This window comes from Martes martes, assembly GCF_963455335.1.
Source record: "Martes martes genome assembly, chromosome: X".
Taxonomy (NCBI): Eukaryota; Metazoa; Chordata; class Mammalia; order Carnivora; family Mustelidae; genus Martes; species Martes martes.
The window spans coordinates 17987861-18012664 of NC_137897.1; the positions used below are offsets into that span (position 1 = coordinate 17987861).

Consider the following 24804-nt stretch of genomic DNA (forward strand, 5'->3'; position numbering starts at 1 on the left):
TGGGCTGATCCACATCCTACACCTTTGACTAGGAGCAAGTTATTTAAGTTCCTTGTGGCTCAGTTTGCCCACCTGCGAATGTGGATGTAACATCTACCTCCCTGAGCGGCCACGAGGATTAAATGAGGTTAATAGATGCAGCATTCTCTGCATAAAACCCAGCATGTAGTGGGCACTTCAAACCTTTTCGTTTCCTCCTTCCTCACTCCCCCTGCCACAGTCCCCTGCCTGATCTGATGGGCATGATGATCGAAGTAGGCAGCTCACCTGGAAAAGGTGGGATGGTGTCAGGCTGGAGCAGATCCTGGATTTGGGAGTGCCAGCTTTTAAACACATACAACCCAGCTGTTCTCTTCAAATCTGTGTATTGTGTGTATCTATCCCTTAGTCTCTCAGTGACGATGTGAGCAAAAATACATCTTTACATCCCACTGAATATGCTTTTCAAGAACAACTGAGAAACAGTTGTTCAGTAGTTGTTCAGTTAAAGAAAAAAGAAACATGGGGGGGGGCGACAAGGCAAAACGGAGGATAGAAATGGGGCATTTTGGTTTGGCTAACAAACCTATACAGGGTGCCACTCATGGGTCAGGGATATCAAGCAGTTCGCATTCAGTTTCTCATTTATCCTCCAGCAATCCTACTAGACAGGCACTCATCAGAGTCCCTGTAGGCCCCACTTCACAGATGAGGAAAGGGAGGCACAGAGAGCTACTACAGCTTAGTGTCCAGGATGACACAATTACTAAGTGCCCAGGCCGGCATTTGAGCCCACGCAGACTATGTCCACCAACCCAAATTAGGCCACCAACGTTAGCACTTCCCAGAAGGGTCAAGGCCCGGGGAAACTGAATCAGACACCATCACAGCCTTGACTGTTGGCTCCAAAAGGCCTCTTTGCAGATCCAGAAAAGGAGGGCAGTGGAATCACTCCTGTGATTCTTAAGGGCAGTAGTTTTGTTAGAGAAGCTTGATAACAACAATAATTGTATATATATAGATAGATAGATAGATAGATAGATAGATATAGATATAGATATATAATTTGCAAGAAAAAATGCAGTATCAGGTAATAGACTCAATGATGAACTATCTCACATGATCAGTCTCAGAAAGCTCGCAGTCTGTCATTCAGGAGTGCCATCACCATGACATCAGGTGGAACCTTTTTTCTTGTGTCTTCTTTTATAAGCCATAATTTACACTGTTCTCAAACTCAGTGCTCATGATAAACTTAGTAAATCGTTGGAAGGGACAAAAAATCGCCAAAGAATTTATCCAACAGAGACATTTTTTCATAATTTTGTGCATTTAACATCATTATTAATTATTTATAGGTTCAAATATTTCAGGGATGTAGGTTAAGTGGTGTTTCACTTTTTTTTTTTTTCTTAAGCCAAAACTGCTCTAAGTGTGACTTCTGGCTGCATGCGGGGGCTCGTCATGCAGTCTTGTTTGTGGATGTGTGAGACCTTTCCCAGCCCAGAACTCCTGTCTTCTTCCTAAAAGCGTGTCCTGGTACCATGAAACTGTACCTTGGAATCTAAATAAGATTGTCTAGTGCGCCAATGAGGGGAGCCCTGGTTCCTTTAGGACTCTTGGAAAGGAAGAGGGGCCCAAGGGCGGGGAAGAACGGCCCCTCACTAAAGGTCAATTAGGCGATCTACATAAAATTGCCAACACCAACCACTTTGTTTCCTACACAAACGGCAATTCCATATGGCTTAATCCAATAATAAATGCCAGTGCAGACACCTTTTCTATCTTCCCACACTTGATCCTCCTAATGACCCTATGACCCCACTTTACCTATAATGAAATGGAATTAAATGCATAAAGTCATTGTCTGAGTTTGGGTTCCTCCAAGAGTTGACCCAGGGTCAAGGACTCAATACAAGGAGTCTATCTGGAAGACAATCCCCAAAAGCACCAGTCAGAGAATGGCAACATACAAGAGGGAAGGCAAGCAGTCAGTTATCAGGCCCTTGTCAAGCTAGTTACCCTCCAGGCAATGGCAGCCTAATCCTGCTGGGAAACTCTGTGAACCGGTGAGGAACACATGCCCCGGAGTCACCCCACCTTGGGGATCGGGAGCTGGGGTATTTATACACAAATTGTTTTTAGTCATAACTCCAGGCTGCTTAGGACTAAGACAGTATGTTACTGCCCCAGTATTCCCGAATTGGCCTGGAAGGCGGGCCAGAAGGCGGGCCAGTGTGCACTGAAGTCATGAGAAGACAAGGGCAGGGCCTAGCCATGTCTGCTATGGTCCCAGAGGTAGCACCAACAGAGGCAGGATTTGCACCTGTGGCATTCTGACCTCATAACCCACGAATGCACAAGATATTGTCAAAACCCAGGAAAGATCAGGGCCTGCAGGATGATCAGGAATCAGCTCTAGGTCAGGTGTGGACAGCTGTAAGACGCTTACCAGCAGAAATACCACCCCGGGCTTCCCCTGCTGCGTAATCACTGCAGTCCCCCTTGCAGAGCCCTCTAGAGTTTAGAAATGCATGCACTCTGTGACTTCGTTTGGCCCGCTTCTTGCCCATGACAGACTAAAATCCAGTCACTCACAAGCTTATTATATGCATATCCACTCCAGAACTACTGAGCACCTGTGGTAGGAACTGTTTTAGGTAGTGGAGATGTAGAAGTAGACCCAATATGCAGATATGCTGGTGTGGTTTAACTCGTCTTCTAGTGGGGACAGCAGAATAAAGGGACACAAAGAGATATGTAATGCAACGTCATGTCACAGTTAGTGCCATGAAAAACTGTGAGAAAAAATGATGGTGATGACGAGGCATACTGGTTTTTAAAATGGGGGGGTGGGGTCAGGGAAGCCAATTACATCTGAGCAGGGAAGGGAAGGAAGTGAGGCCATGTGGAGACAGGACAGTCCCGGCAGAATTAAGAGAGAGACAGGCCATGTGACTAGCACATGGCAAGACACGTGAGTCCCAAGATGTCAGCAAAGACAGCATACCAACTTATTGGCTACAGTCAGGACTTAGGTGTTGGCTCTCACTGCCGGGAGGGACCACTGGAGGATTTAGAGCAGGGAAATGGCATGATGTATGTTCTTGAAGGCTCATTTTTTAAAAAATTTCTCTCTAACCCATGTGGTCAGCAAGACATAAAACCAGGATTTAAATTCAAGTCTTCCGACTCCTGATCCAGGGCTCTTCCCACTCAGGTTCATGGTCATTTTCCAGACCTGGATGTCCTTGGTACTCTGTTTTTCCTGTCCCTTGAAGAGTTATTTGTGCTCTCCTGACCAAATCTTAACACTGCTGTTACACATTCCCCAGGCATGTGGCTCTTTGGGACTTCACTTTATCTCTTGGCCAATCACCTTTAACGTTCTCCCATTTCTGAGAGCATCCTGTCCTCTTAGAGATATTCACCAAAACTCATGACACACAAATTTGCTCTACCAGAGCTTAATCCTGACCATGAAAGTCAAGTGAGGACATTGGGATTAAAAGATAACCACTCTAATCAGAAAGTTTAACACAACACATTTCCAGGGGTCTGCATGATACCAAGGAATTTTTTAAATTAGGACTGCCTGAAAATTTCCCCCCGACTCCAGAAATAGAGGGTACCAGACCTCTGCCTCACCACATTGTCTTTCTCCTCCAGACCAACATGGAATTGGACCAAAGCTGCAAGGAGATATTATACTTGCCTTTTCCTTCATCATTACTGTTTTTTGTTTCTAAAATCTCAGATTTATTTGCTGCAGATCAAAAGCTGCATTGCTTTTTCAGCCAAGGCTGCAAAGACAAACAGCCTGTTTGGGCAATTACAATGTGGGGCTCTCTTGGCTGCTTTAGTGTCAACACCCGCAACAAGAGTGTTTACCCCCTGGTGTTAGAGCAAGAAGAACAACAGACACATCCCACTCTCCCAGAGTTCCACTGGCACGATAGTATCCATAGAGGTACCCATTTGTCTTTTGACACTGGAGCAGGCCAGGCCAACAGCGGGCACACATGTATAGAAGAAGCGTGTAGACAGATAGTCACTTGTTTGGCTACATCCACAGCTTAAATTTGGTGTCCTCCAAACATGTAATGTTTCAAAGGCAGAATGATATTTCTGTTCACTTATTAAGGGATGACTAACTTGCTTTTGGCTGCACTACAAATGAATCACGGTAACAATCCCCAACTTGCGACTTCTGGTGTTCTGATGTAATGCATTTCTATTAAAAGAAGAGGAAAGAGAGTGGGTGAGGGTGAGATCATGCAAAGACAGAACATAACACCGAGGGAGCTAGCGTAATTGATGAACTGCTGAGACCAAGTCCATCCACTTTGAGGTGCTTTCTCGTGTCCTGGGTGAGGATCCCTTGCCAGTCAGTTCCTACCCATTTACAGTTGCAGAATATAGACCCAGATTAAGACATGGAATTGGGAGGGATTCAATGAAGGAAAGATTTCATTTGAGGGTGAAAAGCAGATATTCCTTGAAAGCATTTTTAAAGCAATTTTGATTTAGTGTCACTTTGAAGGTAAGTACTTGGAGGCAAATGATGTAAGTTATAAAAGCTAACGACCTCCCTTTTTAAAGTGTTTTAATGGGGGTGCCCGGCTGGCTGGCTCAGCTGGCAGAGCAGGCAACTCTTGATCTCAGGGTTCTAAGTTCAAGCTCCAAGTTAGGTGTAGAGATTACTTAAAAATAAAATCTTTTAAAAATTGTTTTAATGAGCATTTGTAACCATCAGAAGGAGGGGGTAGGAAGGTGAGGCAAGGAAAGGAAGACGGCTGATAAAGGTGGACCATCAGACTGACTCCCCCTAGGGAGCTGGGGACCCTCACCACCTGCCAGTCTCTCCTCACAGGCAAGGATGCTGGGAACAGCTTGACGCAGCTCCTAGAGCCCGTTAATTGCCCTGCCTGGCAGAGTGGCTTTCTGGCCTTGATCCTCCCCCTTCTCAATAAAAAACAAATACAAAGAGGAGCTGAAAAGGTATTGTAGAAGATCCTGTGAACCCACAGGTATTTTTCCTATGTTAATCACCACTCGGGACCAGACACTTCCTTCCTCCCAGATCCCTTCTGTACTCTCTACAAGGTGCCCCTGCTGTCTTCTGAGGAAGATCTCAGTGTGCCAAGGAGAGGCAGAGAGGAAATTAGACTCTGGCCTGTCGTGACCGGCAGCCCACACTGGCTTTGTCCCAGGCTCTGGCAGAAGGGGATTAGAAGAGCCAGTACCTCCCCAGAATGGGAAATCACTCAGAGAAGGGAGTCTTGTTTTGCCTTTTTTTTTTCCCCCAGTAAACCTATTTTCCCTACCCTGTGGTTTTTTTCTGGGTTTCATCTACTATGAGATCTGTCATTGACCTAAAAAGAACTTCAGTGTGTTGAAAAAGCATACTTCAAGCAGCTACAATAAATCTCAAATTGATATTTATGAAGTTAACTTTCTCTCACCCCACATCTGATCGTATAGTATGTGGATGTCACTCATCCTAGAATTATGTCGTGTTGGAACCAAAAGGGTCTGTCCGTAAAGATTAGCTAAACCAGCCTCCTGTTTTTTACTGATAAATCTGAGACTTGAAGGAATGACATTCCCAGGGTCTCTGGCACTCCCGAGGAAGCAGCGGAAGCCAGACTTGAAGCCAAAACTTATTACTGGATTCCACTCTGTCCCACAGCCTTTCTTCTTGGTAAGCCTGTCTGTGAAAAGTTTTATTTGGCAGCTACAGAGTCTGGAAGGAAAATAAGAAAAGGCAGTAAGCTCCAAGCCCATCCCCTTCACTACCTGTTAATATTGCCACGTAATGCTGCCATCTACAGATGAGGTTTGGCTGTTAGGATTATGTCTGGTCTCTCTTAATAGGCTCCAGATCCTCAAGCATGGCCATCCCACAGCTCAGTCACAGCCATGGCCAGTCATGTGAACCGGGTGGGCTCGCAGCGCTTCACCCCTCCCCAAATCCTCTTAGCTCTCATTCAAAGTTGTGCTGGGCTAAGGCCATGCATCTGCATCTCGCTGCCCCTAAGATCCTACTTCTGCCCTTGACTCACTGGGTCAGCGTAGGTGACCTATTGACATCCTTGAGGCCTCAGCTGCTCCAGCTATAAAATGAGGACAATCATTTAATCATTCCCATCGAGTCTTATATTGAATAAATTTTTAAAAACTGTAAAGAAAGTACTTAGCAGACTAGTTACAATTACTGTTATCATTCTTAACCTGAGGGGTGATAAGAGCAAAGCAGCTAACAATTGAAATGGTATGGTCAGAGTCTGGGAATGAATCTCAATCTAACATTCAGTTCTGGCCTCTTTGGCAGCAAATACAGAATAGAAAATACTGTGATCAGGATTGACATTGGATTGGGCTTTACTAGCACAAAGTGTTTGGCATTGTCTACTGTTAGAATATTCCCTTTGTTTCAAAGGTTGTATCTCTTCAGTGATTTTCCATGTGTGAGCAGGAGCACACTAAATTCAGGGAAATTATCCTATTATTGGCAACATGGCAGATTTGATGAGTATTTATTGAATGTGTGTTGAGTGAATAATCTAGAATCTATACATAGTTACGGAAACATGGATTATGTGTTGATTCACATGACAGATTCAGACTATATTAAGGTCAGGACTATTACTTTGAGTCACTTTCCCTTGTTTTTTGTTTTTTTTTCCCCTGAGGGTCTCCTACCGAACTAAATAATAATCTTGCATGGCTGGAGGTTGTCCATTTCATGGACGGAGGTGTCTTAGTCACCTTAGTCACCTAAGGTTTTCCTGGCTCGCTTTCCCCTTTCTGGCCCCAAGAGAAAACATCAATTTAAAGGCAAAGATGAAGTCACTATAAACTAACCTGTCATCATTTTCACCTTCCTTTCCCAGTGCAGAAATTTAAAGTTAAGTATACAGGGGGCAAAAAAGAGCATAGCTTCAATCTCTGGCTTCCTTTTTGCCCTGGGAATATATCTAAGGACACCTATTAATGTGTATGCTGTCCTCAGTGGGACTCCCTTAGGAAAGTAAATCAGGGCATTTTAGAACCCTAACAGGGTGCTACCCAAGTAGCATGTGCAATGTGCCTGCCAACAGCTACGCACACGGCCAACCACACACATGGTGTGTGCTTCATACGCAATGATAAGAACCAGAGATCAGAACTGAGTTTTGGTTCTTCTCCATCCCTCCTATTATCTTCTCACCTCTTATCTCACAGTAGAATCCCACAGACGCCTCCTGCCAGGTGGGTGGCCTCAGCCAACACCCCCTCTCTGGCTCCTTTGTCATTCCGCAGCTCCCTGCCACTCAGAAGCAAGAGTGACACATACTCTACCCACCTCTCCACTGGAAATTCAAAGCAGCGGCATCTCACGGCAGCTCTGGTGATGAGAATTCAGAAACGTTCTTTCTCAAAAACTTCATTAAAGTCTCCTTTCCCAAGTCTCCCTCCTACGATCTGGTGGTACAGGAGTTAAGAGTGTCTGCTTTCTACAGTCTGTGGTCCCAGGGATCGGAGCAGCAGATCTGCCGAGTTGGCAGGTCACTAAATAGTTTCTAACTCCCCACCCAGCAGGGCACGGTCACCTTAGAGAATAGATGGAAAATATCCCCCTTGCTGTAACTGGGTCCAGCCCTGTGGCTTAACAATCTTTTCCTCTTGACATATTTAGTAATCACTCTAAGGGAGATTTATTAGACTGTTCGTAGGAACAAACAAAGCACTAAATATTACACATATGCATGCTTTCAATACCACTCCTTTTCTAGCCTATTCTGAATCTTTCCCCAAAGTCTTTCTTTCAACACTTATCAAAACCCTCTTGTCTTTAAATTCCCCTTGGTTCTTCTCTCCCCTAAAATAACTTTGTATTTGGGATTTTTTTTTGTAGTTAGAAGTTCTTGTAATCAAAATTCAGTAGGCCATACTTAGAGAAGAATGGATAAGAAGACACATTCAAAGTTTAAAAATCACTGAAGACGTTTTGCTCATCATTAATTCCAAAACACCAAAGCAAAAATTTAGCAGATGGTAAGAGTTTTGTGAAAATAATATCTTAGGTATCTCTGGGAGATCATGTGTGTGTGTGTGTGTGTGTGTGTGTGTGTGTGTGTGTGTGAAAGAACTCAGAATTATTTCAGCCAAACATAATATGGTGAAGTGTTTCCTGAACCGGAGGGTTGGTGCCCATGAGGAGATGTGGGGGAGGGCACACTGAGAATTAGGATTAACAACTCTTTCTCTGTGCTAACTAAAGGACTTTGACAGCTGGTACCCCTCCGACATTTTCAAAAAGCATAATAAATATCCCACTCACCCTGGCACATGCACAGCAAAATATCTTCACAAATAATCCATCTGGGCAGATTTAAGAGAAAACATATCAGGGTCATGGAGACTCTCAGAAGGTTATGACTTCCGATGGCATGGTCACGGTGTGGCAACTGGGCGTTAAACTTTATTCCCTTTACATATGAAATGTTTTTCTTTGTTCATTAGATACAGAGTGACTATCTCTGCTCCTGCAAGATCCCACTCAGTGCTAGGCACAGGCACACTCATTACTTAACACTCAATTACATGTCTACCACTGGCCTTGTGTTGCAGACTGGGCTCATTTTACAGAGAAAAGGCCTAATTTTCTCACCTTGGACTGTAGAATACATATACTCCTACATATCTGAACTTGAGCACTCGTGATTTTTTAGGCCACCTTAGCACTTGGGCAGTGCAAGCACCAATTCAAACATTAGTTGCTAGCAAGAACTTTGATTCAACTACCGGCATTGTTAACCTAGAGGTCTGAGGTTGTGGGCCAGGAGCACAAGTTCTGGAGCCAGGCTGCCTGGGGTAGCCTGGCTCTTTCTTTTACTGTGTGTGCGATCTAGGGCTAGCAACCATCTCAGTTTCCTCATCTGTAAAATGAGCCTAGTACTTGTATCTACATCATAGTCTCTTGTAAGGGTGAAATGGGATAATCTGCGTAAAAGGCCTAGAACTGTGCCTGGCATATAGTAGGAGCTGTTAAATGAGGGCTTGTAATACAAATGTAGTGATCCGAAGGGGTACGTGCACCCAAATGTTTATAGCAGCAATGTCCACAATAGCCAAACTATGGAAAGAACCTAGATGTCCATCAACAGATGAATGGATAAAGAAGATGTGGTGTATATCTACAATGGAATACTATGCAGCCATCAAAAATGAAATCTTGCCATTTGCAATGACGTGGATGGAACTAGAGGGTATTAAGCTGAGCGAAATAAGTGAATCAGAGAAAGACAATTGTCATATGATCTCTCAGATATGAGGAATTTGAGAGGCAAGGCAGGGGATTGTGGGGGGCAGGGAAGGAAAAAATGAAACAAGATGGGATCAGTAGGGAGACAAACCATAAGAGACTCTTAATCTCAGGAAACAAACTGAGGGTTGCTAGAGGGGAGGGGTTGGGAGGGATGGAGTGGTTGGGTGATGGACATTGGGGAGGGTATGCGCTATGGTGAGTGTTGTGAATTTTGTAAGACTGATGAATCACAGACCTGTATCCCTGAAGCAAATAATACATAATATGTTAATTAAAAAATAAGGAAATTTTTTTTAAATGAGCGCTTGTGTTCCCAGTGTCCACTTTGATCACAGGTGTATAGAGCTTGGACATGGCAAATGTGACTTGAGGTGAGGTGTGCAGAATAAATCCCACTGTGCTTCCTTAGCATGACTGCCATATATCCCCCCCAGACTCTTATAGTTCTGTCTCCCCTCCCATATAAGCAGATGAGGAAAGCCAGAGAATACGAGGTCCCTCAAGGTGAGCCTCTCGTCTTTTATGGCACCAAGTGACTGAATTGGATGGGGAAGTCATTTAGGGGCCCTAGAGATCAGCAGCAAGGGATCGGCCTCCACGTGAAGTTGTGCCTTAGTTCACTTGGTACATTACATCTTCAAGACGGTGGTTGTATGTGAGATTTTCAGACACTTATAGACCAACTGAGTCACAAATAAAGAAGAAAACACGTGGAAATAATGCTGGTGCTTTACGCCAGTGCTTCTCAAACTGTACCTTTATCAGAATCCTCTGGAGAGCTTGTGAAAACCCAGATTCCCAAGCCCTACCCCAGAGATTTCTGATTTACTGGGTCTGAGGTGGAACCAGACAGTTTTCACCTCTGACAAGTTCCTGGGTTGTGCTGATGCTGGTTTTGCATCCTTGCTACCTGTTTCTATTGTAAGTTTATAACATTTCATTTGAACTGTTCAGCTTGAAGATGACACAAGTGACTCCGCCACCCCAAATGGACATATTTGAATCCACAGAGCTAAGGTCACGCATCGAGGTCTTATTTTTGGTAATAAACTGACTTTCATTTTTTTTCTCCCATAGTTGCATGCAGCTGTGACCAGGATCCAGGTCCCAAGGCCTGGTTTTAATTACACGTTCGCCCACATATGTATCCTGAATAATGATAAGACTTGCATCGTGGATGACATAGTGCATGTCCTGGAGGAGCTAAAGAACGCTCGGGCCACCAACCGGACCAATTTTGCTATCACATACCCGATCACTCACTTAAAGGACGGGAGGGCAGTGTACAATGGACACCAGCTTGGAGGCGTCACTGTGCACAGCAAGGACCGGGTAAAATCCGCAGAGGCCGTCCAGCTCACCTACTACCTGCAGTCAATCAACAGTCTCAACGACATGGTGGCTGAGAGGTGGGAGTCCAGCTTCTGCGACACTGTCCGACTGTTCCAGAAATCCAACAGCAAAGTCAAAATGTACCCTTACACGTCCTCCTCACTGAGGGAAGATTTCCAGAAGACCAGCCGTGTATCGGAACGTTACCTGGTCACCAGCCTGATCCTGGTGGTCACCATGGCCATCCTGTGCTGCTCCATGCAGGACTGCGTCCGCAGCAAGCCCTGGCTGGGTCTGCTCGGGCTGGTGACCATAACCCTGGCCACGCTCACCGCAGCCGGGATCATCAATCTTACCGGTGGGAAATACAATTCCACCTTCCTGGGAGTCCCTTTCGTCATGCTAGGTAATTACCGCCCTTCATTTTTTTATTTCCTCCTGCTGCTGGTGGTGACTGGGTTCCTAAATGGCAAAGAGTAGCCACCTAATGACTTTGTTTTGTTTATCGTGTCTTCCTTTTGCCCAAAGTCCTGGGACCAATTCTATAATGTCTGGCCATTGGCAAGGGGCAACCTTATTGGGTAAATGTGCCAGGAGTCCCAAGCCATGGGTCCCAGCCCTGGTTCTCCAGCAAGTAGCGGTGTGGCAATTAGATGATATTGATCTTCTCTGGTGCCACAGTGTCTTCGGTGGGGCTTCCCCAGAAGCAGACCCTGACACAAGGATTTAGACAGAAGTCGTTAATTTGGGAGGTGAGCCCAGGAAGCCCCAGCGTCAGAGTGAGAACACAAGTTAGGGAAGGAAGACAACTCAGGCTATGTTCATGGGCCACTTACTGCTTTAGGCTCCAGTGGCTCAATCCCCCAGGGGACCTTTGGGAGACTTAACAGAAAACACCTCAGAGAGGGCCTCACTGAGGGGTGAGGAAGCTGCAAGCTGACCCATTTACCCAGAAACCTGTGTACGAGTCACTGACAGCTCTCCCCAGGGAAGACCCCAGGGAAGACTGAGCACAATCCTGCAGCCGCAAAAATCCCTCAGGTGGATGGTGTTTGTCATGAGAAGCCTTCCGTGAGCTCCAAAACAGTGAATCGGAGGGCACATGGGTTGGGCACTGACAGGGTCTGCTACCCTCAGTTTCTCCACCCTAGGGATGGAATTGATGTGAATATCACAAAAAGGGACATGATAAATGTACAAGAACTTTGAAAGCAACAAGTGAGAAATAAATAAGAAGGTATCTTTTTTTCCTGTCCTTGCTATAAACTCAGGAGAATGTTTTAAAATGATGGTGTGAGAATCCCAGTATATTCTCTCTTAGGGGCTGCAAGAATTTCCTGATAGAGATCACAGTGAAAACAAGGCCAGAGTGGTTCCAGTACGACACCAGTTGCTCTGTTCATCTGGTATTGAAGATGGCATACCCAGCAAGCCTGATGGCAGGGTTCCTGCAGGCCAAGGGTTCCAGGGGCTCGCTTCTCCCTTTTCTGTGGCCACTTCTCATCAATTCCTTTAGCAAAATTAAAATGTCATTTGGAATCAGATACTGACATGACAAATGAAGTGGCATTTTTCATTGAATGAGAAAGAACTATGGTTGAATTCATTAGAATCCCTAATGCCTAGTTCAGGGGTAGCAGAAGGAAAGAAAAGAATTTACTCAGGAGACCTCAGCTGCCTAACAGTTAAATGATAAGCAGGTGGCAGGGCTGCAAGGTCACAAAACAACATGCTGCCTTCCAGGCTCTGAGGCCTGTGGGAGTACAAACCTGGGCAATAAAAACATATATGGTAGCTCCAGAGAAAGGGGGCACTGCAGAGACCGAGCAAGTCGCACATTCACCAGGTCGCTTTGCTCATCGCCGTCAAACACAACACAGAGGGCTGCCATACTTCCTCCTGAATTCAGTCCATTAAGAAGGCAGCATAACTAGCCTCTTGAACCCCAAGACAATGTGAGCCAATGGTGGGCTCCATGTTGGTTCCTTGAAGACTCAGTGTCCCTGGGTAGTAACTTCCATGGACGCTTGAGTCAAGGTTTCTTTAAATGAACATGTTATACCCATGATTGGTCCCATGCTTAGATTTTATCTTTCAGCTTTTTGTTTGAAAAATGCAGTGGTTTTTGTTGTGATTTTTTTTTTTTTTTTTTTTTTTTTTTTTTTGCGGGAGGAAGAAAAAACAGAAATAAGGAAAGAGCAGAGAACTGAAGGAAGACAGTGGGTTTTTAAGATCAAGAAGAAAGACTGTCAGAGCTAGAAAAAGGACTATTGGCCCAGGTTTGATGACACTTCAAGTTGTGATTGGTGAGGCCAAAGGATGATTCAATATTTAAAGCTTCCTAAAAACTAATTGCATTAAGTAAAATAAAACTTCAATATTTAGAGCTTCTTAAAATTATTTCTAAGTAAAACAACATAGCAATAGTCAAAACTTCTTAACATTAACCTCACCAAAAAAAAAATCTATTTCACCAAGTAAAATGAAATGGAACATCTGAAACTTCTATAAATTAACTTTATTAAGTAAACTAAGTTATGATATTTAAGATTTCTTCAAACTTCTTTTTGTACTTCCTAAAGAAGTTTTAAATATGGTAAATCAAAGTCAGCACAAAAAGGAATATACCAGCTAGGATCGGTGCAAGGAAGGATGTAAGAGATTGGATGCTGTTAGCCAAGAAGTGGCTTTAGAAAACAAATCCAGAAATAGTAGCGCCGCAACTCCACAGAGACCGAGGATCACTGAACTTGACGTCAGAGTTCAATTCAGAAAAATCTGGCATTTGTGGTGAAAGAGACCAAGCGCCGCAGGTACCCAATACTCTCTTGTTTGCAATTTGTGAGGAAAGTTAAATGCATTGATTTGATGGCAGTTTTCCCTGCTGACAATCAGTATGCAACCTTCCTGTACATTTTCAGCCCAAAGAGATCTCAAATTACTTAGTCACAACAAAAGAAGCTATGCATTTTAGTAGCTGGGCCCATCTGCAATAAATAGTTTGCACCATGTAATGGGTGCTTAATATGCTCATAAAGCCAACAGTGCCTGGATTTAGGATGGTCACCCTTCTGTGTTTCATAGATAAACTCTTCATTCTCAGAATTTGATTGTAAAATGAAATATAAGGAAGAGCATGTTCATAAATGCTGCATTAAGAGCCCATGTTTAATTCTGGATTTTTGATGACCAGTCCCCAAACACCAATAAATATTTCAAATAACCAAGAAAAAATGCAGTGCTAAGGGTTTTGCATTATGAGTCAATAAACTGTTCATCCAGTTTTAAAATCTGCCTGTCTATAATATAAAATGGCTATGCCTAAGCTAAGATTTAAGCAAAACTTCTTGATTTTCCATGTTATATAAATACAATATCAAATTAAAATGTAAAACTATGTGGCCTCATTTAAAAGGAAAAGCATCTTAGAAAAAAGCCTCTAATACAGATTTCCTTGGCCAACAACAGGTCTATAACGTAATAAACATTATATTTAAAATTCAAACAAACTAAACATTCTCAGTGTGATGCCGGTCACATAAGGCCAGATCCAGCCAAATGCCAAAATGGCAGTAGACTGACTTAGAATGGAAAATTTTAAGACCACGTGTGTCAAGCAGTATTAACCTGACAAAATTCCAGAATAGGAAAGAATTTGGATGAACTCTGAGAGTTCGCCATAATGGGATGTGACTGTGCGTTTCTAGCCAAGACGATACGTGACATCTCTGGCAATAAGAATATATCCTACACAGATGAATCATTTTGACAATGATGTAAGCATAGATACATCATGATTTAGAATGTTTTTAATCAGTGTCATGCATATTAGACAATCCCACTGCTGCCAAAACCCCTGTCCATATGAGTCAGATCAGTTTATTCAGAGCTGAAATCCTTAAAGGTCTACCTCATTATAAATGTCCATTGACATTTTTTAGTTACTATAAACTTAGAGAAGAGTTTGTCTTATCCATACCCGTTATTCATAAAGTACTATCCTTTCTTTCCAAACTATATTAGTATCAGGTACTGAAGTATTTGAACTGCCATTTGTAAACATAGAACACTCATCATTTTAACCTGTTATGGAACTTCCTTTAAAGGATGAGGCTTTACACCATTGCCCTCCAGTTAGCTATGATTTAAGAAATTGGCAAAGATTTTGTGCATGCAAGCTCTCCTTACAGGCTTACTATTTCCACAGCTTTCCTGGTCAGATACAAATCAGGAAGGGAATGGAATGTTGGAGAATATAAGAGGGAACAGAAGGAAGGTTTCTTCCTTCTTCATGTGGAAGGTTTGTGACTTCATGTATATTCTGACCAGCTGAAAGGAGAGAGAACTGAAGTTGTGGTGAAAGAGAGTTTCGGTATTAGTTTGTACGTGGTAATCTAATTTATAAGGGTTGCTTTGCATTTACCAAGATATAAAAGCCATGGAGATCAGAGGAGACAAAAAAATATTCCTCAAGCCCTTTTATAACAGATTGCTAACCACTATACGATCACAGTGAACTACTGGGGATTCAAAGCTCTTTCAAGTGTTTGGGACTTTTGAGAAGGTCAAAAGCCACATCTGGGGTGCCCTCTTCCTTCTGAATTTTCAAGCCTGGCCACTCAAATTCAAGGATGGGAAGGGAAGAAAGGATGTAATTAAGTGATAGGAGGAGAATAATAGCAGGGGCGTTTGGTTCTTTTCAAGTATATTCCAAGATAATCTGTATTTAACAGAAACCAGAAGATTGGTTCAGTTTTCTGAGAATTTCTTCTCATCTGATTGATGCCACCTGGAATATGATGCAGTATAAGGAGTTTAGGCTTTGAAGAGGTGAAAGTTCTTGTGCAGGAAATTTAGTTCTGAGAAATCAGAATTCTTAATTACTTTTGCTCTAAACTCAAGCAGACCTGAAAGGTTTTGCTTTCTGGTTGAGCATTCTGGCATATTTCTTTCTTCTTCTTCTTTTTTTTTTTAAGTAATCCCTATGCCCAATATGGGGCTTGAAACTCAGGACCCCCAAGATCAAGATTCACATGCTCTCCTGACTGAGCCAGCCAGGCGCCCCATATTCTGGTATATTTCTAAAGCCGAGAGACATGTGGGGTGAGGAAATCAGCCAGATAATTATAAAGTTTGAGCCATAGGAAATTGCCAATATTTAACTATTTTTGACCTACAAAATTGGTACAAATAACCAGCCATTTTTGAACTAAAAAGCAGTAATTTCTTATGGTTCAACCTGATACATTATTGTAGAAGTCCATTATCTGCAACAACATGACAGTCTACATGATGGAGTAGAATGCTATGGAAATACTCTGCTTGGAACATTAATCACTAATTGGTTCAGTAATTTCTGGAGGAAAAAAACCCTAGTTGATAAGGGCTTTATTATTCTCAGTTTTGTTTATATGTGATTTAAAATAAGACAGTAATTCCATATAATAGTTTCAAAGTTTTTTTCCCTGGGTATCTTTTTTTGTAATGTCCGGTGGTTATTTGGGAACTAATTTACAAGAAGATTGTGCAATCTAGTTTTGTGGGTAGTTCTCACCCTTTTATTATGCCTCACCCATCATATTCCATTAAAGGGTGAGTGGGGAGAAATAGTTCTGGGGAAATGGTACAAAACGTGTTCTATTGTTCTATTCTTAACCATAAAGGAGGATGAGAACAGGACTGATGGGTCAGGTCCAGGAATGCAGAGCTCAGTAAGGCAGAGGAATGCAATGACTCCTCCTTTTTGACCCTGGTCTTGGTACAGTCTAGGTGGTCTAGCCCCACCTAGTCTAGGGACTGGGGAAATGGCAGATTTTACAAAGGAGAGGCAACAGCAGGACACTGAGCTGGTAATAATAGGCTATGGAGAAAAATACCCAGTTTGGTGTTGCATTGGGCCAGCATCTCAGAAAGTCACTGCTGGGACCAAGTAGTAGTGACCAAATGGGTCTATAGGAGCTCACAATGCAAGAAGATACACAGTCATCGTCCAGGAAATTCTGAATTTCACCTAGGCTACTTCAGTAGCCAAGAACCAAAATGTAGATGGAACATAAGAGAGATTTTAGCCTCTTCTCTGCACTGATGGTACGGTAGCACTAGCATTTCTCTTCCTCACCAGCAAAATAACTTTCAAATCAGCCTACTATCCATCGTATGTGTGTGTGTGTGTGTGTGTGTGTGTGCGCGCGTGTGTGTGCATGATATATATCACATCAGCTATGTTATATGTCATATGTAACATGATACATTATGCAATAAGTTCATGTACATACATATGCATTTCATGTGTTTATAACATTATGTAGCATATATTTTTGAATATTTGAATATAAATACTATATATTTCCCTATTATATAGTATATATTCACACATTTTATATGTAAATATATAAAACATATTTGAATAGGATATGACATATATGCATATATTTATATATTACATATGTCTCCTATATGTAAAGATATTACACAATGACCATAGCAAATACTGCGGGCCCCATTTGCAGACACTGATTTCATATAGTGCGCGCACACACACACACTCAGTATCTAAATATCTTTCTTTCAACAAGGAAAAGCTATTTGCATATTCATTTCTTGGACTCTTATTTGCAGCTCTCTAATGAAGGAAAAGCATTTCTCAGATTAAAATCCAATACTGTGATTAGAATTGCCAAACTGTGACAAGTCTCTGATAGAAAGCATAGGATGTGTGTGCTTGCCCTGATATGTACATCCTTCTTAACTTAAGCACAGTATACCTTCCTTAACTCTCACTCTTAACTGTGACACAAAACAGGCTGGGATAAATCAAACAATTCAGCATAGAAAGTAAATGTTTATAACTGGCAAAGTGTAAATGTAACCTAATTAATGAACTTCCCCCTGAAAATAGATGTTACTCAACCCTGACATTCATACATTTAAATTTCTTCTCAAAAAACCCCCAAATCATGAATTCATGGGGATGTCACTGAAAGAAAAGTATTTTATGAACGTGAGCTACTTAGTGAGGCTCATCTAAGAGTAAAATATGTTTTAAGCAGATTTTGCTCACACAAAATCACCATACTCTGTATTCATCATACTCTGGGTCTTCTAGAAAAATGTAGTAATTTTATTTTCACATAAGAAATTTGGCACTGCCCAGGCATGCTATAAATGCCTTCGTTGTCTCTTGATATTAAATGTTTTTACACTGAAACTGAAAGATCATCCACCAGCAAGCCATCCCGTTTTACCTCCTCATCTTCTCAGCTACTCCTTGTGTTCTGGAACTCCAGATGAGGAAATGCTGCTAGTATGGAAAGGATGAAAATGTGAGTAGTGCCCAAAGGCATCAGCCTCTGTGCGATGTCTGTGTGTGTCGGGGAAGGCAGGAGAATCTGGGCTTGGAGAAAAATCTGCCCTACAGAATCCAGATGCACAAAATAGATCAATTTGCTTGTGATTATTCATTGGCAAAAAAATAAACAAATCACCCAGACTGCCTCTGATAGCAAAACCATTAAATACATTGAAAATGGGATTTGTTTTATGAATAGCTTTCCCAAAGCACGTCTACTGGGTAAAGTTGGGTTAGCTCTCAACTATTCGTTGGTAAATTCCTGCATTAGTGGATTATAAACAACCCTGAAGGCTTTGGTCAGGCCCCAGAAAAGGGTCTGGGTAAGGATGAGATTTGATCTGCGAGTGTTCCTGAGCCTTACCCTAAGTGACTGGAAGATTAGCCAGTTGGGGTTTTTCCACCATTAGTGCTATTTATCACTTGTGCTGCTTTCTCTCCTCATGGCTCCAAAGCCTGAGAGTCATGTGTACATGCAGATATAAAATCACTTGGAAAAGCAGAAAAATGATTAGCCTAAGTCCTCTAGTATTTGATTTTACTAGATGAGAGTCCCAAAGTCTACTGCTAATAAAACATAAATTGCACTCCTGGTACTAATTGTACCTGAATGTTGGCAAAGAGCTCTACTGTCCTCACCCCAAGACCTGGCTAAAAGCCCCCACTGCTTCAAAATGTTCACTCATGAATAATTAGAACTTGGGCCTGTACGTGTGACACATACTGACATCCATGGAAGTATACAGACTTGCAGTGTACTGAAATGGAAACAAACATCTTGCATGTGCTTTTAAAAGACAAGTGAATACTTTAAAATCTTCTTTATCTTAAGAATTTGATAGAATCAATATGTGTGGTTTAACAGTTCCCTTTGGCAACTCTTCAGCCTTAAACACTGTGACTGTAAGAGAGGGAATCCTGTGGGATATCGATTGGTTTCTGGTGTGCTCACCAGGATAGTCTTTACTTCCGGGTCTGCTGCCATTGTGACGTTGAGCCCTGGCTCCTATAACCACCACAGGCCCTCTGGTCGCCACAGGCTAAGTCTGTTTAGAACTTCAGGTTTGGGTAGCTCCCTACGTGAGTGCTTCTACGAGGGGGTGCTCGTGAACAGGCTTGCAACGCAGGAGATGGATAATGGTCCCTTGCTAGAATGATGCTTTGCACCAATGACATACACCCCTTGGTCAGATTTGATAGAGAGGCTTACAGAGTTCGGACTTCATAGGGAAAAATGTAAAAACTACAGTGCTAAGAAGACAGCAATATTTTTGCTTTTAAGGCACCTTTTAAAAATAGGGGAAATGACAGCCAAACCTCTGAAAAGTATCTTCAGTCCACATGCAGTATCTGTTTGCCTACATCTGTGCAATCTGGCCTCAGAGTCCTGCTTGCTGGACCCCAGCCCCAAAGCTAAGAGGGTGATGGATGATGGTGACACTAAAGAAGGGAGGCACCTGCTGAGAGAGGAAAGTGAACAGGAAAGGAACCTACCAAAACCTTTCTTCCCTGCCTTTCCTTGATTTCACCGGCCCATTTCTGAAATGGGCTACAAAAGATAAGGCCAGGGCTGGCTGGAGGAAAAACTGCCAAGGATTTAGTCTCTGTGAAATCCACCTACCTCTAATTTCCTCTTTCCTGCCTCCCCACACCCCCCCCCAAGACTGAAGGAAAGCTGCTTCAGTACACAGTACACTGTCCCGGAGGGGTCTGCATTTGTAAGAACACCCTCAAAAGCCAAAACCAAAGGGAATTTGGCCATAATTATGGGCAGAGTAGGCATTCTGGGGGGTTGCGGGAGCAGGCAGGGTATTCCTCATGTCCTAGGACTCCTAGAATATGACTCCCCTTGAGTCCAGGCCAGGAAACAGATACCCCATCATTCAGCTTTCCTTTAGGGTCACAGACTGACCTCTTCAACATAATTACCTGCTGTGAATCAGGTCTAGGCACAGCGAGGTGCTCCAGGCTGGTAATCCTTGGGGGGGCACCTCCAGCTATGCGGGCACTCATCCTCCTCTTGACTGACTGAATTTCAGGAAGGAGGCCCAGTTATGGTGTCCACAATTGTCCCTGAAATCCAAAGAGCTCTTCAAAGACACTGCACACTTCCAATTTGGAATTTAGGGTGTAAGCATCTGCCAGAAAGGTATGGCTTGAGAAACAAGAATCTGGCCTATCAGGAAGGATGGTGGGGGCCTTTAGAGGCAAGAACAAGAATAACTAGCAACAAATTCTGAGTGATCAAGTGGAACAGATTCTTTCTTGGGGCCTCCTCTTCTTGCCTCTGCGAGTGTCTACATGCATACCCCTGTAGCGAGAGGAAAGAAGGAAAAGTATAGTTTCCAAAAAGCCCCTAAGAATAAAAGGAAAATTCTCTCTGGAGCTGCCCCGAGAAACAACATCATATGCAAAGAGAGTCAGGACTCAATAAAAATGATCAAACAGTAGAAGGACAAGGCGTTTAAAATGCAGCAACAGAACTCAGGAGACAAGCTCACAGTCTATTTCCAACTTTCCTTGAGTCTGATTATTTTCATTCTGGACCCTCGAGCCTCACTCTTCACGTAATAGCTTTGTTAATTCCAATTCCTTTCCTCACTTAGCCTCTAAGACTACTCAACAACATTGTAAGAAATGGGATTCTTAGGGCATTTTTCAACAAGAGTCGGAATCAGATAATGTCATAAAACATCACATTGACTTAGATTTAATTTAAATTCTACTATATGACTAATTCTAATTCTGCTATATGCATTCTTATATTCTTAACATATTTAATGACTCAGTACTAAAGCCCTGTTTTAAAACATTTTTCTTGTTTCTAGCATGTAAACACTGTTTAAAAAAAAAAAAACCACTCCACTTGCCATTTTCAGTGAAACTTTAAAGTGTGTTTTAAGTCCAAGAGAACTTAGTCTACGTGGCCGCAGATGAAATGGTCAGTATTGCCTGCCCAGGGTGCAGATGCCTTGGAGGGATTAATCCTCTTTTTACTCTCATTGTCCTGGAACAAAGGTCAGTCAGTCCTTCCTGAGAACAATGTGGAAACAGACTTAATAAAGAGTCTTCCCTTCTGAGACTAGACGTTGACTTTCTAAAACATAATTAACAGGATGCCAGTCAATGAGTGCACTTTTGGCTGCATGTCTGGGGAGTTCAGGTGCCTCCAATTTAGGGGGGCCACAGTGCTAGTTATCGGGTTGACAGTCCCAACCTGCCCTCTCAAAGTGGCTGCAAAACGATGCCTAATAAATTCAGATAAATGCCAAATCCTTCTGAGAAAACAGGCCTGTATCATGACTACAAAATGGGCATTCGGGTGTGAGAGCGAACAAGACTTCACAATAAGGATGTAAATACCAGCCTGGGCATGAGGGAAGGTGTTCACCCAGTTACTGAACACACAAGATAACAGTGACTCACTTCACTCAGCATTACGCTTGGCCAGAGATTTTTAATTCCTCTTTAAAAACAAAACTATTGTGCCAGCGGGTAAAGATTTTATTCTCCTCAATAATGGGACTGAATATGCCAAGGCATAGAAGCAGAAAATTAGATCTGCTGATCCTAGTGCCAAGATAGGGGTGACTGAAAGCTACAACAGGTCACTTCCGGTGGCTTTTCAGTGTCGTGAGGGCCTGGAAACCCAGGGAGAACCATCGGGAGAGTGTCTACCTCCAACCAGGAGAGGTGGGGGAAGGCAAGCTAGATCCAGCCTCAAGCAGGAGAATGGAATCAAAACATGGGCACTTCCCATACCTCTGCTATTCCCGTGCTTCTGGAGCACTAACCAAGGAGGCCAAGGCACTAAGTAGTTAAGGAAAAGGTTATTGATCTGGGTCTCTTCCTCAGAGGCCATTGCCAAATAGTGCAGAGAAGCCAGCAGGGTCAGCCCCCACTTGATACGTCATCTACGAACAAGCAAAATTGGTCAAACAGGTCCCTGAAGACAAAACACAAGCTATACACCTATAAGCGGAAATTAATTTTTATCAGTGGCAGGGAGAGCTCATGTGAATCGTGTTGCAGCTTCTATCTTTCCTATTCACTCAAACTCAGTGCTACTTACTGTGCTTCCCTCTGTGTCTCAGATTTATTGTTCCCTGGACTGATACTTGGGGGGGGGGGGGGAAGAGGCTGTGATTTAGGTTCCTGTCGAGACTCAAATTAAATACAGTGCCTGTTTCTCTTCCTAACGCCCTCCATTTGGCCAAACATAGATGAGATGATGAGACATTAACTCAGAACCCTCTGCCCACAGCCTTCCTCTGTGCTGACCTCCAGCCAGACTTATGGGGATGCCAAGCCAACTGATGAGTGGCCAGAAACTTTCTCTGGAGTGTTCCACCAAGCAAGGAAAACAAAAACTGTGCAAGCAGCCCCAACAGCCCTAACCTCTCGCTGTATATAATCCCCAAGAGACAGATGCCAGTCTACTCGGCTTTCCATAGGCAAAAGTCTAGCCCACATTCTTGAGCCAGAAGGGAGCAATGGAGATCTTAGCTCCTTGACCTTCTCTTTCACTTGCCATTAACATTTAGGATTCACTAAAATATAGGGCTCTCTTCCATGGGAGAAATTCTTGGCATTCACAATCTGTCACCACCAAGGCTGGTTGTATTCCCCTTGACCCGGTAGTTGCCCGTGACCAAGTCGGTTCCTCTCTTGAAAGAGGTTAGTCTTTACAACTTTTTGATCTGGTCTTTTTCTGCCCCCTCAGGTCATGGATTGTATGGGACTTTTGAAATGTTATCCTCCTGGAGGAAAACTAGAGAAGACCAACATGTTAAAGAGAGAACTGCAGCAGTCTATGCAGACTCCATGCTCTCCTTTTCTCTCACCACTGCCATGTACCTGGTCACCTTCGGCATAGGGGCCAGCCCTTTCACGAACATTGAGGCAGCCAGGATTTTCTGCTGCAATTCCTGTATTGCAATCTTCTTCAACTACCTCTATGTACTCTCGTTTTATGGTTCCAGCCTGGTATTCACTGGCTACATAGAAAACAATTACCAGCATAGTATCTTCTGTAGGAAAGTCCCAAAGCCCGAGGCATTGCAGGAGAAGCCGGCATGGTACAGGTTTCTCCTGACAGCCAGATTCAGTGAGGACACAACCGACGGCGAGGAAGCGAACACTTACGAGAGTCACCTATTGGTATGTTTCCTCAAACGCTATTACTGTGACTGGATAACCAACACCTATGTCAAGCCTTTTGTAGTTCTCTTTTACCTTATTTATATTTCCTTTGCCTTAATGGGCTATCTGCAGGTCAGTGAAGGGTCAGACCTTAGTAACATCGTAGCAACTGCGACGCAAACCATTGAGTACACTACTGCCCAGCAAAAGTACTTTAGTAACTACAGTCCGGTGATTGGGTTTTACATATACGAGTCCATAGAATACTGGAACACTAGTGTCCAAGAAGATGTGCTAGAATACACCAAGGGGTTCGTGCGGATATCCTGGTTTGAGAGCTATTTAAATTACCTTCGGAAACTCAATGTGTCCACTGGTTTGCCTAAGAAAAACTTCACAGACATGTTGAGGAATTCCTTCCTGAAAGCTCCCCAATTTTCCCATTTTCAAGAGGACATCATCTTCTCTAAAAAGTACAATGATGAGGTTGATGTAGTGGCCTCCAGAATGTTTCTGGTGGCCAAGACCATGGAAACTAACAGAGAAGAACTCTATGATCTCCTGGAGACCCTCAGGAGACTTTCTGTCACCTCTAAGGTGAAGTTCATTGTCTTCAACCCGTCCTTCGTGTATATGGATCGATATGCCTCCTCTCTGGGAGCCCCCCTGCACAACTCCTGCATCAGTGCTTTGTTCCTGCTCTTCTTCTCGGCATTCCTGGTGGCAGATTCTCTGATTAATGTCTGGCTCACTCTAACGGTTGTGTCCGTGGAGTTTGGAGTTATAGGTTTCATGACCTTATGGAAAGTAGAACTGGACTGCATTTCTGTGCTATGCTTAATTTATGGAATTAACTACACAATTGACAATTGTGCTCCACTGTTATCCACCTTTGTTCTGGGCAAGGATTTCACAAGAACTAAATGGGTAAAGAATGCCCTGGAAGTGCACGGGGTAGCGATTTTACAGAGCTACCTCTGCTATATCGTTGGTCTGATTCCTCTCGCAGCTGTGCCTTCAAATCTGACCTGTACACTGTTCAGGTGCTTGTTTTTAATAGCATTTGTCACCTTCTTTCACTGCTTTGCCATTTTACCTGTGATACTGACTTTCCTGCCACCCTCTAAGAAAAAAAGGAAAGAGAAGAAAAATCCTGAAAACCGGGAGGAAATCGAATGTGTGGAAATGGTGGATATTGACAGTACCCGAGTGGTTGACCAAATTACAACAGTGTGATAGAGTCTGCTTGTTATATTTTCACCCTAGGTCTTATCGAGAGCAAAGAGATTATGTTAATGAAACAAATTCAAAGTTGTTCTTTCTTTTTTAAGAAACAGACATTGCCAAAGTAAAGGACAAGGGGGGAAATGGGCATTGCATATTTTCAGTCTTTTAAACAAAAGGACTGCTACCAGAAAGAATTTACACACACAGACACACACAGACACATCTCTTAAACTAAGATCAAATAGAAGAAAGCTTATTAGCAAGCAGAATCCTATTTTATTCACACTGCAGATGTTGCTGGTATTGTGACAAAAACCTACTGATTGAAAGGTCAGCTGCCAAAGCAGAAATAGCTTTAAGCATTGTTCAAACAGTAAAGCTTCCAGAACTTCTGCAGAGCAGTAGCTCCGGGCAGAGTCTGTGGTTTGAGGTCTTAGCTGTCTCATCTAGCTCCCCAGCACCC

At 43.0% G+C, this 24804-nt stretch overlaps 1 protein-coding gene across 1 annotated transcript in view; it reads left to right on the forward strand.

Annotated features, from left to right (window-relative positions):
• Positions 1 to 24350, forward strand: part of PTCHD1 (patched domain containing 1) — a gene marked incomplete at both ends in the record, with an annotated part of 51624 nt that extends 27274 nt beyond the window's left edge. The window contains 2 exons of the mRNA XM_080795639.1: positions 10370 to 11030; positions 22696 to 24350. Of these exons, the coding sequence (XP_080651765.1) occupies positions 10370 to 11030; positions 22696 to 24350 (2316 nt within the window). The remainder of the gene's footprint in view (positions 1 to 10369; positions 11031 to 22695) is intronic.
• Positions 24351 to 24804: the final 454 nt, after the last annotated feature.